This window comes from Myotis brandtii, unplaced genomic scaffold (genome assembly GCF_000412655.1).
Source record: "Myotis brandtii unplaced genomic scaffold, ASM41265v1 scaffold304, whole genome shotgun sequence".
In the NCBI taxonomy this organism is placed as follows: Eukaryota; Metazoa; Chordata; class Mammalia; order Chiroptera; family Vespertilionidae; genus Myotis; species Myotis brandtii.
Window position 1 is genome coordinate 3,090,752 of NW_005361607.1, and position 18,196 is coordinate 3,108,947.

The 18,196-nt window shown below is 44.6% G+C and overlaps 1 protein-coding gene across 1 annotated transcript in view; it reads right to left on the reverse strand.

Moving 5' to 3' along the window:
- LOC102263928 (complement component C8 alpha chain) overlaps window positions 1-3,872 on the reverse strand; it is a 34,945-nt gene extending 31,073 nt beyond the window's left edge. The window contains exon 1 of the mRNA XM_014542567.1: window positions 3,675-3,872. Coding sequence (XP_014398053.1) covers window positions 3,675-3,751 — 77 coding nt within the window. The 5' untranslated portion in view covers window positions 3,752-3,872. The remainder of the gene's footprint in view (window positions 1-3,674) is intronic.
- Between the last annotated feature and the right edge of the window lie 14,324 nt (window positions 3,873-18,196).

The window sequence follows — 18,196 nt, forward strand, 5'->3', positions numbered from 1 at the left end:
CAAATTTTTGTGCACCGGGCCTCTAGTCATAATAATAAAAGGCTAATATGCAAATGGTCATCACACCTTCACACTTAATGACTGATCAGCAGGAGGCAGGGCTTGACGAGGGACCTGAGGCTCCTGTCCCCTGTCAAGCCTGCAGGGCTTGACAGGGGTGGGGCCGGCCAGGTCTGGGTCTTGCCCAATGGGGTAGGGCTGGCCAGGCTGGGTCTCGTGCGATTTCGAGGCATGTGTGGGTGGGCAGGGACTTGACTCTGGGTCCCGCAGCATGCCCCAGACTCTGACAGGAGGGAGATTTTCATATACATTTTACTAATTTTCTTTCATCTCTGACACTTCTATTATAGAGAAAGGGCAAATAGCAATATTAAAATATTTCCTCTAATTAATTCTCTTTTAATGTGCATGATTTTGTGCACTGGGCTACTAGTCTATAATAATAAAAACGTAATATGCTAATTAGACTAGACGTCCTTCTGGACGACCTTCCAGATGACCTTCCAGATGAAGCCAGGGCTGTGAGGGAAGCCCGGGTCCCAGATGCCAGAGGGAAGCTGGTGCCGGCAGCAGAGGAAGGAAGGCCTACTCTTGCATGAATTTTGTGCATCGGGCCTCTAGTACATATATAATATGTATACATGTGCATATGTTATATATAATATGAATATCTATCTACCTATCTACCTATCTATCCCTAACTGACAGTCTTAAAGCTGGAGATGAGAACATATGCCTTAGAGGCAGGGGCACAGGGAGAAGACATAAAATTACTGTAACTTAGAGTCCAGGCAAAGGTTAACTGTAAATGTGGTCAGCTGAATCCTCAAGTGGTCACCTCACACAGTCCCTTTCAGCCAGGCTGACACTTCTGGGAGGGCTATGCCCTTCTCTCCCTTTGCCGAGGCCCAGGCTGCCACCTCTCAGCCTCAGCCTCTGGTCTGACTTACCCCAGCCTAGCAGGGACACCCTCAGGCCCCAATCAGTCTTGGTCTCAGCCTGGCCCCTCCCAAAAACAAAGGGAGCCCCTCACTTAGCTCCTCCTTTGCAAGTAGGTGACAGCAGGCTGGCAGGGATCTCTGCGGCCCTGGAGGAATTACGGAATTACGAGAGCAAGCCTGACATTTTCTTGGCAGGTGTGACTAGAAAGAGGGACAAATTGGGTGGGCGGGGGCAAGAGAGGGCAAGTATCAGGGCTCAGTTTCTTTTTGGAGAAATAGATCCCACTGCCTGAAGGATAGGGGCGCTCCAGAGTGGGGAGGAGCTATTAAGGGGCGCAAAGGCCAGATGAGGATAACAGAAGAGTGGAGGTCCCTGGTATTGGCAGCTGCCCTTCAGGTTGGGGAGGGGCTGAAGCTAGAGTGGGCATGAGGGACCAGGTGGCCCAGAATTACAGGCCCTCCATCCTGGCCACTTGGATTGAAAAGGATGAAATGGGCTGAGAGATGGGGTGCTTCCTCCCCCTGCGGCCCCCTCTCTCTGGCCAGGTTCTGAAGGAAAGAGTAGAAGCCAGGACTGCTGCGGGTGCAGGGCACCTGTAGACACCCGCCTTGACACTCCCACATCAGGTGGAATCCCCTCTTCCTGTCCCGGGACTGGCTGCAGTCTTGGGGCTGCTGCTCCTTCATGGCTAAGACACCTGATTCCTTAACCTAGTCACCCCTTGTTTTGCCTTCACATCTCCCTCCTACCAAGGAGATCGCATTCTGCCAACTGCCCACTGTACTTGCCGAATGCTGGGAGTGACCAGCGGAGGACAGGGGGGGCAGCTGAGGGGGCTCAGAGAATCCTCTCTTTACCCAGCACAGAGAAAAGGCTGGGGGTGATCTCACTTCTATTATAGAGAAAGGGAAAATAGCAATATTAAAATATTTCCTCTAATTAACTCCCTTTTAATGTGCATGAATTTCGTGCACCGGGCCACTAGTATTTAATAAAATCTTATATGAACCTTAACATTGAAAACATATGATCTACCTCTGCATTTTAATGATACTTTATTTTTATTAACTCATGTTTATCATTTTGCTTAATTATAAAGTCTTAATAGAAAAATGAGTTTGTTTTTTGTTTGTTTGTTTTTTGAGAAAGACATTTTAAAACAGCAGTGTTGATGTAAGATTTTATTTGGAGGTGGGGGGAGAAGGAGTACCATTGTTAAATTCTTGAAATCACTGACCAAGCTCAAAGATCCATGCCAACTGGCACATTATACATTGGTTCTAATTTTTGTCAACCATCAGAAAGAATGTAGATCCCCCAAAATGACCATAACATTCACACAACACCACTGGCCACAGCTCTCACTGGACACACACTAAGAACCAGGCATCATACCATGTACTTCTCATGTGTTTACTAGTAATTCTTCCTCTTACTTTCCTCCCACATTTTACTCAGAAAAGTTAAGTAACTTGCCTGAGGTCACACAAATGCAAAATGCTGGTGCCAGAATTTGAACCTATAGTTATTCACCACGTAGTTTTCTGTTTCCAAAGCCAGGGTCAGACCCACTGGCATTAGACACAGAGACCTTGTGCTTTCCTACTTCAGCACTTTGTAAAGTATTTAATTGGCTCTCTTTTGCCTTGACTTCAAATTTGCCTCTTCACTGGTCTGTCTTATTTGATAAGTTCATCAAACATCAGGGTTCTTTGTTCATTTTCAAAAAGGATTACAATGATAAGCTTTTATAATTAAGAGTATCTCAGCAGAGATTTCCTTTTCCACAGTTCCCTCGCCTTTATCTTCTAATTATTAGAGATGAATTTTCTGATTTTGTTCAAAATCGTATTTGCTTTAAATACAAGTTGCAAATTAACTGCTTATAAAAATATCTTCCTCCCTTCTGAACTGTTACTTAAAGAAAATCTCTCTTGCTCTAGCATTTAAAAGGAGCAATGATTTAAAATTGAATCATCCAACAAGAATTTGAATAAAATAACTCTAATTACAATCTTTAATATTTGGGAGAATAGGGACAGCTTCAAAACTGTCCCAAAGGTGACATAGGAGCTGTTTAAGCACCACAAAATACTTAATGTGAAGATATTTTAAAAAATATGAGACCAGGTTAAAAATTTCAAGGAAATGGACTGAGGAAAAGGCAATGTACATATGAAAATATCATTTCCATTCATTATCCCGCAGCAAAAGGTAAGCTTGTTTCTATAAAATGACCCAGCATCTCTACAGTGTCTCACCTTTCCTAAATGATGTTATATACATTATCTAATTTTATTCTCCCCCAAACACTATGAGACAGATATTCTTATGATTCACAAACAGATGAGTAGATGTTAACTGTCCAACATTACTCAAGAGAACTATTGTTTATTGAGCGAAGGCTGCATGTTCAGGATCTTGCTGCATGTTCATTAACTCATATAAAAGAGGCATTATTATTCTCATCTTACAGGTAGGACAACTGAAGCTCAAATAAATGAAGTGATGTATTTCAGATTAGTCAGCTCTTCAGTATTGCAACTGTGGTTTGCACACACACACACACACTCTCTCTTTTCATTGTCCTCTAGTCCTTCACTGCACTAGGAATAGCAGGAAAAGAGGTCACATTCCAACCTAAAACAGCCTGCTACAAACATGAAAGTGTCTCAGTTCCCCACTAGGTGAACCCTCTGTGCAAATTCTGTAGAGACATATGGCTGACTCACCGGTGTGCCTTCTCCTGTATGGTTATCCCAGGCAGACAAGTCATCAAAGACAAGATGAAGAAAGCAACAGCAAACATCTCATCCAGGATCCACCAGCCTATATCACCTAGAAGGAATTAAGGGATCTACTCAGGGAGTTGGAGTAAAAAGATGTCTACAGGCCAGGACCCATAAGATCTAATGTTTGAAACTAACAGAACTCCCTTGATTCTCATTCAGATGTGGTTAATTAGTTACTAGGGTATTGATTAGCCAAACACCCTAAAAACCCAGACACCAAAGGCCACTGTCCTTCAGACCTTTATTTTGAAAAATAGTACCTATAATATATTTATTTAACCAATACCAGCTTAGCAAAAGGATCTTATTTTCAGAAAGAGGCATCAGTCAAATTAAGATACAGTTCCAGAATGCATAATCATTTTTAGTGGCTCTTGGAACTTGTAAGGTCAATTTGTTTTGTAAGACAGAAATGAGGCTAATACTGGTATATCAGCTCAGCCATAAACAGCCAGCAAAACAGACAATGCTAACAGTCACATGGAGGTTCTACAATGTATCGCCAGACATCTGGAGCCTGAGAAATATAGGTAACTCAATGAACGTTCCACTTTTTATACAGACATTGGATGCCGTTAAGATTCAGCATATTGGTATCTTGAGGGGACAAGATGCCTTCAGTTGATATCTCCAGAAGCATTCTCTAGAATTATAGGAATAGCTACACATGTTGATGGATGAGGCCATACCTACACACACTCTCTGACTCTTCCAGTCATGATGGGCATTTCATAATGATTTTGCTGCAGATGTGGTGGCATGAGGGGTGTTATATCTGGATAATCTTAGGGTAGCTCAGGATGGTAGTGGGGATGGAACCCACTTTTCCCACCAACTCCCCAGCTGTCTCCCTCCCTCCCTATCTCATCCACAATCCAAGTTTTTGAGATATGTCCTCAGACACCCCCACCTCAGGTTTTCCTCCACCAGTTCTATTGCTTTTCTCATGTGCAGCAGACTGCTCTCTAGAACAGAGGTCTCAACTGGAGTGATTTTGCCCCTCAGGGGACATTTGGCAGTGACTAGAGACATTTATGGTTGTCACGACTTTGAAGGTTCTGCTACTGGCATCTAGTGGATAGAGACAGGGATACTGCTAAACTTTCCATGATGCACAGAGGAGCCTCCACCACAAAGAATTATCTGCCTCAAAATGTCAGTAGTGCTGAGGTTGGGAAACGCTGCCTCACAGTCTAGTCTTCTTTCCCTTGGCCGTTGGAGTTCTGGTGAATTAATTTTCTCCTTCTTACACATAGGCTCTATTGCCTTCCTTTTTCACGCAGCTCCTTCTCAAGAGTTCCCTGCTGACTTTCTCTTCACCCAAGACCTCAGCAGCCTCCAGGACGCCCCTTAACCTCTACTCACCTGTCTCATCCTTCACTCCTCAACATGGTCACTTAAATTCTATTACATTTCCTGTGTAATATCTTCCCTCCAAGCTTCTCTCCTTCATTCTCACTGCCTTTGATCCCCTTCAGAGCCTCAGCTTTCTCTGAAACTATCGTAAGAGACTCCTAGCGAGATCTCTTTCTCCTTATTCCAAACCTTCCTGAATTGTTGCTGAATTCATACTTAAGAAATCTGCCTCTGACAACATCCTTCTCCTGCCCAGAAACCTTCAGTGGCTCCCCATTGTCTATAAAATTAGAAGTCCCAATTCCTCCATAAATGGGTCCAACCCATCTGTGTAACCTTATGGATCACAACCCTCTGATTATCCCTCACTTATAGTCCAGTTTCCCTTACCTTCCTCACACTTTCTCAGTGCTGTGACTACTCTTGCTGGACTCCCCACCAGAAATTCCTTTACCCATCATCTCTTACCCTTCCATCAGGTGTCTTCTCAAATAACAGGTCTGTCATGGATCCTTGACTGATGGCTCCTTCTGGGAGGTGTCTCTTTGTTACCTTGAACCTTATAAACACATGATGAGCACTTCTCACTTTTGCCTCATATTGGGCTTTTCTAAGGAAGTGGGGTCTATCTTGAGAATGAAAGTTTATTTAGGGTAAATTCTATGTCTGGTTCTTCTTCATAAAGACCCATCTCACTTAGTAATGAATCTTTAATAAGAAATATGTATTGATTGAGTGAATTAGCAAATGAATCAATTAAAAATAGTTTACTATTTCATGATAATTTCAGGTTTAGTTTCTTATCTAATCCTCAAAATAACCTTGTGAAATAAATATCATTATTATGAAGAGAATCTTGAGTCAGAGAGACAGTGACTAACGTGGAAAATGGAAGCAAGATGTATAGAGTACCAGCCCTGTACCTTCCCCGTTACATGATTTAAAAAAAAAATTAAGTCTAATCTTCACAGTAATCATGCAAGGCTTTCTGAGTGGTTAAGTAATTTGCCTGAGATCACACAGCTGGTGAGTCTCAGATTCATGGATTTATAATCTGTCCAACTTCAAAACATGAGATCATTTTTGGTCTGATCACACAACTACTACATTACTAAGTGGTGTATTAGGACTAAGGCTTTGGTCTTCTCCAAGTCCAATTTCTGCCTGCTATGCCTTAACTCAGAGAACAATATCATTTCTAGGGAACAAAGAAAGCAAAATAAAGTGAATAAAGAGAGAATCACAGGATAGAATCAAAAGAGAGGAAGCTAAGTCAGATGGGATTAATCCATGCCTCTATGACTAAGTGTACATGCTGTGTGTCGTGTGTCGTGTGTGTGTGTGTGTGTGTTTGGATGGGGGTGGGCAGTCATCTGCTTTGGGCTAGAATGATCTAAGATGAATGGGAAATGCCAAAACATTTTTAGGTTTGCATATGTGGATTTCACCTTAATTGTAGCATTCTGTTATCAAAGATAGATAGTTATAAAATGCCATACAGAATAGACAGCAAGATGCCAATTCATTTTGAAAATGCATTGCTTGTCTCAGGGAAACGCTTTCCACTGTCTAAATCAGCCCATGAGTTATGGCCTCCAAGTGGAGCGTGTCCTGCATTGTCCCAGATTGCCACCGCTGGGACACCCAGGTCTGTGCTCTCTGAAAAGCTTTCAGTATTCTACACCTCATTCCCCCTGTGCTGGACCTGCCACTCGCCCAATGCAGATGGGAGATCAAAACTCTGTAAATCTAATGCAAAGGGAGGCAATTGGTTAGAACACAACTGTAGATCGGAAAATACCACTAACCAATTCTTGTCTCCTTGCTTCAGTTTCTTTATCTGCAAAATGGATAAAACAATACCCATCAGGATAGAATCAAGGAGCTGATGACTAAATGAGAAATCTATCCTTAACTGGGAATTTTGGACAGTTCTTATTTATTTCAATTTCCCCTTCTGCTCCTCCTTCCTAATATCTACTCATCTCTCATAAGCATGGGAGCTTTCACTTAATACAATGAAGGGGGGAAGCAGAAGAAAGAAGGGGCCTGGCAAAGAGAGTGATGGAGGAGGGTGGGATGTGAGAGGTCCATGTCCAGGTGACCTGGGCTGATGTCAAGGCCTCTGGAGGGAGGATGGTACCTGCAGAAGCTGAGAGAATGGTTTCAGTGGTGGGGCCCAGGTGATAAAGTCTGCCCAGGTTACAGTACATTCCAGCACCTCAAGGGTTGAAAATTTTGGGAGCAACTCAATGTAGCAACTTCAGCTTGGTTATGGCCAATCTCATGATGGCCAGAAGTGAACAGGGCTTCTCCCAGTAGCTTAGTGATTGGTAGTCCACACGGATGGCAGAGCAGTTTTGTGAGTGTGTGTGTGTGAGTGTGTGTGTATGTATTAGTGCTGCTCCCTCACTGGAAAATCCTGCAAAACATTCAACACAACACCTGGCACCAAGTCTGCAGACAGTGGGTGAGCATCCCTGCCCACTGCCTTGCCTTCCTCACCTCCTCTCTCCACGCTTTGCAAGACTGCATGTCTATGACAACTGTTTTCTCCCGAGTGCTTTCCTTAGTCCCAAGCCATGACCAACAGACATTCGTGGTGGGTGTTCCACTGAAAATGCAGTAGGGCTGGTTTAAGGAATTGGTCTCAACCCGAGGCTTTATGTGGATGAGCTACTGCATGCCTACTGCATATCAAAGCTCTGTGTTTGCATTGAAGAGGTGAGATGAAGGAGGTCAGTGTCTGGCTCATTTCTACATTAGCATAGAAATTAAAGACCTTCTCTCAAAGAAGGCATTGGGCACTGTGAGCGGCTCTGGGCAAATCTGGTGGTCCTTTGGGAAATACCTCTTGGAATTTGGCTGCAATAATTTCCAGGGTTCATTTTCCACCTGAGCAAGTTCTCCAGGCATCATCAATTGATCAATAGTCTTCTCTGTGATGCCTTTACATGCAGCATGGTGCAGGCACTGCTTCCTCTGCTCCCACAGTACCTCGGAAAGGCCACCGACTTGGTGGTTCATGCTCTATCCCACCTGTGATGGCTGTGAACTCGCAGAAGGCACGGCTGTGCTGGCCCAGAGTCTCCATGCCCCAGGTGTGTGAGAGTCAGCCCATGAAACCACAGCCACTGACTTCATGGGCCCCACTGAGCATGTGCACAGATGCTAAACACAGTACACACCCCACTAGAAGTAGGTAGGCTGGTATGATCACATGTGCAGACAGCTTTAACCGGTGTCCATGGGAACCTCCTTCCTCCACAGCATTCTCTCCTCCATTCCCCACCAGTGTCCTACTGAGAGCCCTGGACCCTGCTGTTCCCCCACTCCTCTGGGAACTTCATGTGTCCCAAGTGCTGGCACATAGTAGGTGTTCCATACTTGTGTTTTATGCAACACAGTAGGAAGATGGTACCTTTTACTCTAATAAATCTGGACTGAGATCCCAGCACCACCATTAACCAACTGTACAACTTTGGACAAGTGATTGCATCACTCTGCCTTAATTGCCTCTCCTGCATAATGGGTTTGATGGTAATTTCATACATATATTTCACATACACATAGACACATGCATGTTTGTTGAATGTACATGAATTAACAGGCATTTGCAGGCCTGATGATGATGGACACTATCTCTCTTTGTTATATCTGGCTTTAAGTCTCTCCTGCCCTCTCTGTTCCAGAAACACCCTCTGGGGCTGAGCAGGTGGAGGCTCGTTCACAACTGGGGCTCATGGTGCCATTTGAGGAGTCAATAGGGGGGTCAGGGTAACTGAGAGACTGACACAGTAGACCTACGTGTGTGCCATTTCTTTGTGTGTTTTGGGCATCTTTATGCTATCAGGCCCTAGGCATTTACTGCATCAGTGAGGCTTCTGAAAGATATTGTGGCCTTCAGTCCTCAAACCCACAGTGATCCCACAGACTGATCAATCAAAATATAATCTCTGGGAGGCTGACCAAACCCATTTTGTTTACCATTATGTCACAAAGTTGCTGCACGCTGTAACCAATTAGTTATAATATTCATTCTATCAGGGGTTGGGTTAGGGGCTATAGTGGGCACTAAACACTCAGAGATGAGAACACAGCCCCTGCCATCATGGTGCCATGCCTGGGTGGAGTGCCATGGGGATCTGCAGGGGCCCACACTGGGAGCATCTGGGATTTGGGCTTTGAAGGAGGCAGGTGGGCAGATAAAAGTTTCTTTAGTCATAGAGAGGAAGAAAGACATTCCAGGTAGAGAAAACAGCGTGAACAAAACCATGAAGAACCAAAGAGACATGGCCAGTTTGGGGATCAACCAGCTCTCTGGTGGGAAGGACAGCAGGACAGGCAAAGGCCACAGCAAAGGGCTTTTTGTTGCCAAGACTAAGATTTCGATTCCATCTCTAAGGATGTGGAAGGGCTACTGAAGGTAAAGCAGCAGAGCCCCTGGTCAGACTTGTAAATTGCAGTCTGGGGGACCATGGAAGATGGACCAGAGAAGGCTGAGGCTGGAGGCAGAGAAACCAGCTTCGAGACTGACTCTCAGGGACTGAAACTCTATGCACCTGACACACCAGGGGAAATGCTTGGGGACAAGAGGGCATGGTGGGAACTCAGAAGCTCCAGAGTCAGACCTCTAGGTTCACATGCCGAACTCTACAGGATTGTACTGCACAACCTTGGGACAGTCCCTGGACTTCTCTGGACCTCAGTGCCCACCCCTGACAGCTGGCGCATCCTCCACTGCCTCCTCCAGTCTGAAACCTTGTCCTTCTGTAATCCAGATCTAAGGCATCCCTTTAGCACAACAGGACTAGGAAGCAAATATGGATACATATTTCCAACTGTTCAAGTCTCTCTCAATACTTTTATTCAGGACTTGTACTCCCCCGAGACACTCTGGGCTGTCAGTCTGTAATTAGACTGTCTTTGCTCTCACAAAGCCAGGCTGTGCGGAGGGGGAGACAGAGCCCGATTAGCCTACTGTAAACAAATTTGGTCAGGCTCCTCTCGCCAGTCTCAGTTCCAGCTGAGTGGATTTCAGCCGCTCCTGGCAGAATGCTAATGCCTCCTACACACACAGTTGCAAGAAAATAATCCTGCGTGCCTCCCTTTCTTGAGAATGCTGTGGGTTTCACGTTTCTCTCTCTGTGACAGAGCATGGCGCATGGGGATGGGGGCGGGGACAGGGAGTGTGGGGGTGCAGCAGGGAGGTCTCACAAAGAAACTAGAAAGAGCCTAAGGCAGGACATAGGGCTCCCATAGGGTGTCAAGGCAAGTTCAACCACTTATTTTCTTTGTAACCTTGCAAAAGTCCCTTCAACTCCCTGAGCCTCAGGTAGCTCAACTGTAAAATGAGGCTGAGAACACCTACCTCGCAGGCCGGCTGGAAAGAGTAATTGAGATAATGTACCTAAGAGCCTTTGGCAAAGCTCTGTGGGCGAGGGGACAGCGTCAAGGATCACAGCCTCAGCTTCCCTGTGCAAAGGGTCAGGGAGTCGGGCAGGTGTAGATACGCAGGAGAGCTAGGCTCAAAACTCCCATCAGCATCAGAGTCTTAGAAAACGGGAGGCGGACGGCCCTGATGCCCTGACCAGCCCTCCCATTGAAATTGCCCTGAAATCGGATGGAGGCTTTCCATGTGTGGGGTAGAAGGAGGAACTCTAACACTTATGAGCACTTGTACTCTACTTGTCATCTTCACAATCGCTGTAGATGAGAATTCTTCTTTTATCTTTTTTTAAACCATTATTTTTAATTATAGATGAGAATTCTAATACCCAGTCCAGAGATGAGGAAACTGAGATCAGAAGAAAGAGGGAGAGAGGATTTCAGGTCAAGTTATTCTGGCTTTAAAGTCTGCCTAGGCTCCCTGCCTTTGGAATCACAAACACATTGAAGTCATATTGAGATGGGAGACAGATATATAGTAGGTTATGAAGAAATGGTATAGTTTGGGGAGCTCTATCATTTTTTTATCGGGCATCAAGGAGGGTGAGTCTCTGTCATAAACTGTACGCATCATAAAGGCAGGGCTATGCAAGCTGCAATGTCCCTGGTGCCCAAAACACTACCTCTAAATATCTATCAAATGAATGAATGAACCCTATGAGGCTCACAGTCATCCCCATTAGCTTTTCTGGCTAATCCCAAATAGTAGGAAAGGAAAAGAAAGTTCTTCATGTGAAGTATCCAAGGAATTTACACACATTTGTTGTACCAAAGATTTCCATTTCTATTGCTGTGTAACAAACTATCCCAATGTTTAGTGGCTAAAGACAACTTTGATTTCTTATTTCTTGGGATTTTGTAAAAGGTCATGCATAGGCTGCATTCAGCCGAGGGCTCAACTGGGGCTGGAACGTGAATGATGGCCTCTCACCCTTCAGGGTTCCTCTCCACACAGCCTCTCATCATGCAGGAGTCTAACCTAGGCCATGTCCCAGCCCAGCCACTGACTTCCAAGAGAGAATGCTTCTGTTTAGGTCACACTCACTAATGACCCATTGGCAAAGCAAGTTTCATGACCAAGCCCAGGACCAGTGTGGAAGGGGAATACACAAGGGTGGGTGTCAGTATCAGGATGGGTGGTTCATTGCGGGCAATTGGCCACATCAGTCATCAGAAACAGCACATATATGAATTTATCTATGTAAAGCAGTTAGAAATGTGTCTGGCACTTAGTTTGTACTTCTTAAGTATTAGTAGTAGCTAATCATTAGCTATGTATAACATATTATTATCATTATTATTAAGTTGTTCACTGCAATTGCCTTTATTTTGTTGAGTATGAAATAAGAACTCCCATACTAGGGAAGCCCTGGTGTATCCTTCAATCTTTGCATATATTCACCCTCTCCATTACTAAAATCACACAGTTGCATTTGAGTAGGTGAGTCATCAACAAAATACGACATTGAATTTTTCTTTCTCCTGTTCTACTACTCATTTTTTGGTCATTTCCCTAAATCTGGGTATGCTTTTTTGTTCATTCTTAAAAGTGATGTTGGAACCTAAAGAATGATTACTCATTTGTATAAGAATCCATCCACTCATATCTTTCCCTTTTCCAGGGATTCTCTGGAAGATGCACATGGGACTCCGTTTCTGGCAGAAGAGCTGCCGAGGGAATCTGTTGGTAACTTCTGAGGAAGTCTTTCTACCCTGATGACATGAACAAGGTATGCAAGGAGAACCCTCATTTCCCTTCCTGCCTTTGGACTTAGTTGAATGAGGGCATAATCCTTAGAGAGGCCTTTTATACCTCTGTTATCGCCATGAGAAGGATATGCCCTGGGTCGCTCTCCAGTCCTGGAGGAGAGGAGGTACATGGGACAGAACAGCTCAGCCAGCCTGCACACCTTCAGGTATATTGAAGCTCATATCCTTCAAGGTCTGTGTATATTCGCTTTCTGTATTACTGAAATCACACAATTGCATTTAAGTAGCTGAGTCCCCAACAAAATATGACATTGAATTTTTCTTTCTCCTTTTCTACTACTCATTTTATTTTTTATTTTTTGGTCATTTCCCTAAACTCTTGAATGAGAGTTGCTCAGCCAGATCTAGACTCAGCTTCTACTACTCATTTTATTTTATTCTTTTTTTGGTCATTTTCCTAAACTCTCTTGAATGAGAGTTGCTCAGCCAGATCTAGACTCAGGCTAGCTGCCATGCCTGAAGCAGAGGTGCTTAGCTGATCACAGGTCTGTGAGGGGAAAATGTGGTTTAAACCAGAGTTTTGACATAGTTGCTATGCACCATATGTAACAACAGCTAAACACTACAGCATTTTATTTGCCTGTCCGCTATTGCGTTATGGAATCTGTGGTCTCTGCCTAGGGCCATGCTGATATGACAGAAGCATGGTAATAAAGTTCTTGCGAGAGGTGCCCTTGACATTCAGGAACTTAGATGCCTGCTTCTCTCCTGGTTTTGGAAGGCAGGAGACTCGCTGGAATAGCCCATGCAAGCAGGTTAAGTAGGGACCCAAGAGGAGTATGGTTGGGACAAGGAAGTTAAAACACTGGATTGATCTTTCCTAATTGCTGAATGCAAACAGAAAGCTGTGCATTTACCAATAAGATGTGAGGAAGGGGATTTGAACAGAGCTTAGCTAAAGACAGTGACTGGAAAATAAGTACAACCATCTATGCTTTATACCCCTAGTTCCAATGGTTTAATAATTCTGCTCAACTTAGTATTTCTCTCTGCCTAAAAAAATTGCAAAATGGAAAATTCACTGTGCACTCCTTCACCTGGACCTTTGATCAAGTATGGGCATTGGTCTAAGTATGGCTCCCTTTCCCTTTCTCATTGTTTTTCTTTCCTTGCTTTGTGCCAATCTATTGCTTATATGCCTGGCTTTTGCAGGAGAAATCTTTCAAATGGTATTTGAATGTGTGTGTGTGTGTATATAATTTAAACCTTGTCTTCAAGCCTATAAAAATTTTCAAGGAATATTAGAAGTTTCATCATATGATCAACACTTTTATTGCTAAAATTAAAATTACTGATGGCAGCAACAAGAGCAACTAACATTTTCTGAGAACGCTGTACAAGCCTAGCTCTGTGGAAGAGTTCTGTATGCAATTCATCCAATCCTCATACCAGTTGATTAGGTGGATATTATTATGCCACGTTCTTCCAATGATAATAAAGCAACATCTTTCAGGCACTGCCTCTGTATTTGGCATTGAATGGGCTCTTTGCATGCATTGCCTTGGTGCCTTCTCACAGCAGCTCTGTCAGCCGGAATGATCATGTCCCCATTTATCAGATGAGATATCAGAGGATTCAGTGGGTGATGGAGCTTTCTTGTCATCACTCAGTCAAGAAGAGACAGTGCCAGGATTTGAACCCTGGTCTGCCTGATTCTAAACCCATACTCATTCTGCTTCATCATTGTCTCCCAGAAGCAGAAACCATGCTGTCACCCCTGGTAGCTGACCTGTTGGCCCCAGTCCAGATTAGTCTGCTTATCCATTCTAGAAATCTCCTCTGAACTAAAAAACTTGATTATCCCATGTGCCTGTGATCCCATGTAGATGAAATCTGGTGACTTCGGGGCAAAGGCAAGCTTAAAAGGAAAGGAAAAGTCTAATGACCTTGGATTGATGCCCAACCAGCAGCTCCCTTTCCTAGCTCTGCCTCAGAGACCAAAGGGTCGCCAGCCTTAGGGAGAGGGGACCCCACCCTGCTGATGCTGGGCCTTGACCGAGCATTAAGAAAAGAAACAAACACATACATTATCCTATATAATAAAAGCCTAATACGCTATGTGTCTGGTCGTCCGGTGACCGGTCAACTGTTCAACCAATCAAAGCATAATATGCTAATGATATGCTAAGGCCACTCAACCGCTCGCTATGATGTGCACTGACCACAAGGGGGCAGATGCTCCAACCAGTAGGTTAGCTTGCTGCTGGGGTCCGGCAGATCAGGACTGAGTGAGATGGTGGGACATGCCCTGGAGCCCTCCCGTAGTCCCTCCCCAGCTGGCTAAACTCCCACAGTCCCTTCCTGGCCCTGATCGTGCACCAGTGGGGTCCCTCGGCCTGGCCTGCACCCTCTCGCAATCTAGGACCCCTCAGGGGATGTAAGAGAGCTGGTTTTGGCCTGATCCCGCTGGCCACTCCCCTCGGGAGGGCACCAGACACAGGGCTTATGGCTGGTGAGCGTTGCTCCAGCAGCATGAGCCTCTCCAGATCAGACTGAATGGGCATGAACCCGCGGCAGGCGCAGTGGGGCCAGAATGAGCGGGAGCAGCAGGTAGGAGCTGCAGGCTGTGTTGGACTGCGGGTTTCAACCTGATCCTCCCGGGCCAACCAGAGGGACCCCACCCATGCACGAATTTGTGCACTGGGCCCCTAGTTCTTTCATAAAACCTCACAGTTTACAAATCCCTTTCATATACTTTGAGTCTTGCATTGACTTGGTGAAATAAATATCAAATACCAGTTTATATGCAGATCTCAGATGTCAAATTCAACTCTCCTTTATTAAAGACCTGGTATATGCCTATTTCCAGCACAATACCTCATTTAAATCTTACATCAGCTCCCTGGAGTAGAGATTGTGATTCCCAGTTTGAAGAAAAGGGCATTGAGATTCTGAATATTAAAGTGACCTACTGCCCGGACAGTGTTGCTCAGTGGTTGACCATTGACCTATGAACCAGGAGGTCACAGTTCGATTCCCAGTCAGGGCACATGCCCAGTTTGCAGGCTTGATGCCCAGTGGGGCGGGGGGCGGGGGGGGCGCGGATGATGATTCTTTCCCATCATTGATGTTTCTATCTCTCCCTTTTCCTTCCTCTCTGAAATCAATATATATATAACCAGTGGTAGAGCCTAGAGTTGTAGCCAGATCATCTATCATCACACCTGTGCTCAGTCCATGGCACTAGGCTTCTCCAAGACATCTCCCGCCAGACTGACACCACAGCCTGCCCTCTGCTGGACGTTGCTGCTCTGATGATTTGGGGTGGTCTCATCATCATATATGAAAGTAGATGATTTGTCTTGTTAGTTAATAGGACTTCTGATCAAGGAGCAGTATCTGAGGCACTGTATGTATCCAAGGAGCCTCATGAATACCTGGACCTGCTTAGATGACAAGATCCTAAACCTCCAGCCTGAATCTATCACTATCATGGGATGAGATTTTGGGGCGGGTATTGGGAGGTGCTGAGAATAGTTAGCATGTGGAATAAATGTAACTAATTTGTAGCCAGAGGGCAGACATGGCCATTTTAAAACATGATCCTACAACTTGCTACCTCTTTCAACTACTGGGGGAGGGGGAAATGGGATCTATGTCCCTGGACCTTGAATCTGGACTTTGGCTGATAGACTATGACACAACTGGTGCTGTGCCAGTTTCAGGCCCAGGACTTCATGAATGGACAGCTTTCACTTCCTGTCTGTTGGGCCATCTGCTTTTTACACATAAACACCCTACTGTGAGGAAACCCAAGTCCACTGTGGAGAGACCCTCTTTAAGAAAACAAGAGAACTTATCAAAGAAAGTTAATATTTATTGGCCACCCATGATGTGCTAGGTGCTCATGTAAACCATTTCATTTCATCTTTTCATTCATTCTGTTAGATGAGTATAGTAGAAACTGAAGATCAGAGAGGTTGAGTAAGTTGTCCAAAGTCTCACTGGTACTGCCTCACAGAGGCAGGGTTCGGGCTCTGTCTCTCTTGTCCCATTACCCCAGGCTGCTGCTTAGCAAAGGAGTCTGCTCCTTGACTGCTTGGGGAGGGCAGCAGGGATCTTTTTAACACAACAGCCTGGTGATGAAAGCCAGCATCTTCTGAGCTCCATGATACTGCATGTCTTTAGAGCTGGAAATAATAAAACTATACTTCCTAAAATAATCTATAATGCTCATTACGCAATAGCTTGGACAAGGGTATTCAGTTATTCGGTTTACCTTCCCTGTGCTAGGAAAAAATAAGTAGTTGTGTGGACACACACACACACACACACACACACACACACACACACGCACACACACACCCCTCCAGCTACCTCCCCAATCCCATCAAATTCCACTGCCTCGGGGCAAGTACTTCATGCCCACCAGGGCCAGAATTCACATCTTCTGATTTGAGTTTTAAAGACAGAGATTTACATAGGATTACAATCTTTTTTCTTTGGTTGTGGTTGCTTCCTATTTCCATTGTCTGAATCATAGTCAGGGAATAAATTGAATCTTTTTCTAACATAGAATATATTACTCTTGAAATAGTAGGAAATGTTGATAATTGCCTTTTATTGGACTCACAAATAATTTATAAGCTGGTCCGATTTGAAAATATAGATATATCATAGTCTTTTATTTCTCCGGCCTCTTCCTTGGGGCTAGAAGCAGCCTCTAAAAATAGCTGACTGTGCACGGATGGGCCGAGTGCTCCTCCCGGTGGCCAACGCGCAGGATTGCAGGCTCAGTAAAGGGACCCGAAGCTGCAGACGCAGCATTTGAATAATTCTTTCTCCCCTAAGTACACAGAGAATTTTGATTTATTCTTCACAGCTATATCTGCATTACAGAGCACTCCTCCCTATAAAGTCCATCAGCTTTGAGGATAAGTAAATGATCAATCCCTCATACATGTTATCATGCAGCGAACACTTCTCAGAAGTAGTAACAGCTTCTGTGGTCTATCAAATGTTAGGGAAGCTATGAATTACTTCTTTCCTTAAGAAAATACTGAGGAAAAAATACAAATTGACCTTTACATAAGCAGGGTAACTGATTACTGAGGGGATTAACAAAATGTAAATGTGTATAGGGTGAGGGAAGTTGGGGGGTGGGGAGGAGCAGGAGAAATAGAAGGCCATGGAAATGCAATGCTTAGCTTAACATCCTGGCTCCCCTGACAAGCTGTGGTGGGCAGCATCCTGAGGTGGCCCTACACAGGTGACAGATAGCAACTCTGGGGGACTGTATATCCCAGCCTCCCTTGCAATTGGGAGCCACATAATGAGTTCTGGCCAACAGGGTGTAGATGGAATGATACAGCACTCCAGGCCTTACCCCTACAGCATCCCTAGTGATTGTTCACACTCTCTGTCTCTGTGTGCACACCAATGGAAACAAAATAGTCCAAGAGGTCAGGGTCATACAAAGGCAGTGAGCTGAATCCATCGTCATCACTTAAAGGACACTTACCCAGACCAGCCTCCTGGGTTTCCTCAAACTGTAACATGAGCAAGAAATAAATATAGTTGCTAAGCCATTGAGAAATGAGGGCTATTTGTTGTAACAGCCAGCATTAATTACCCTGACTATTAAAGCAAATCAGTTCACCTCTTTGAGCCACAGTTTCCACAACTATAAGTAGGGATGATGCATGAAGATTTAATGAAATAATGTATGTGGAAATATTTGGCACAGACTCAGGGCTCAATAAACGCTGGTTAAAAAGCAATTGTGTCTCACATAAGCTATATGTTCATTCTGAAAGGGTATTTTCATTGTTAACACACAGGTTTCTATTGCAAGAAAAAGAAGACCCAACTCCAACTGGCAAACCAAGTGGGGATTTTATTGGCTCTCAGAGCTAGAAATTCCAAGTGTACACAAAACCTGAGGGCTG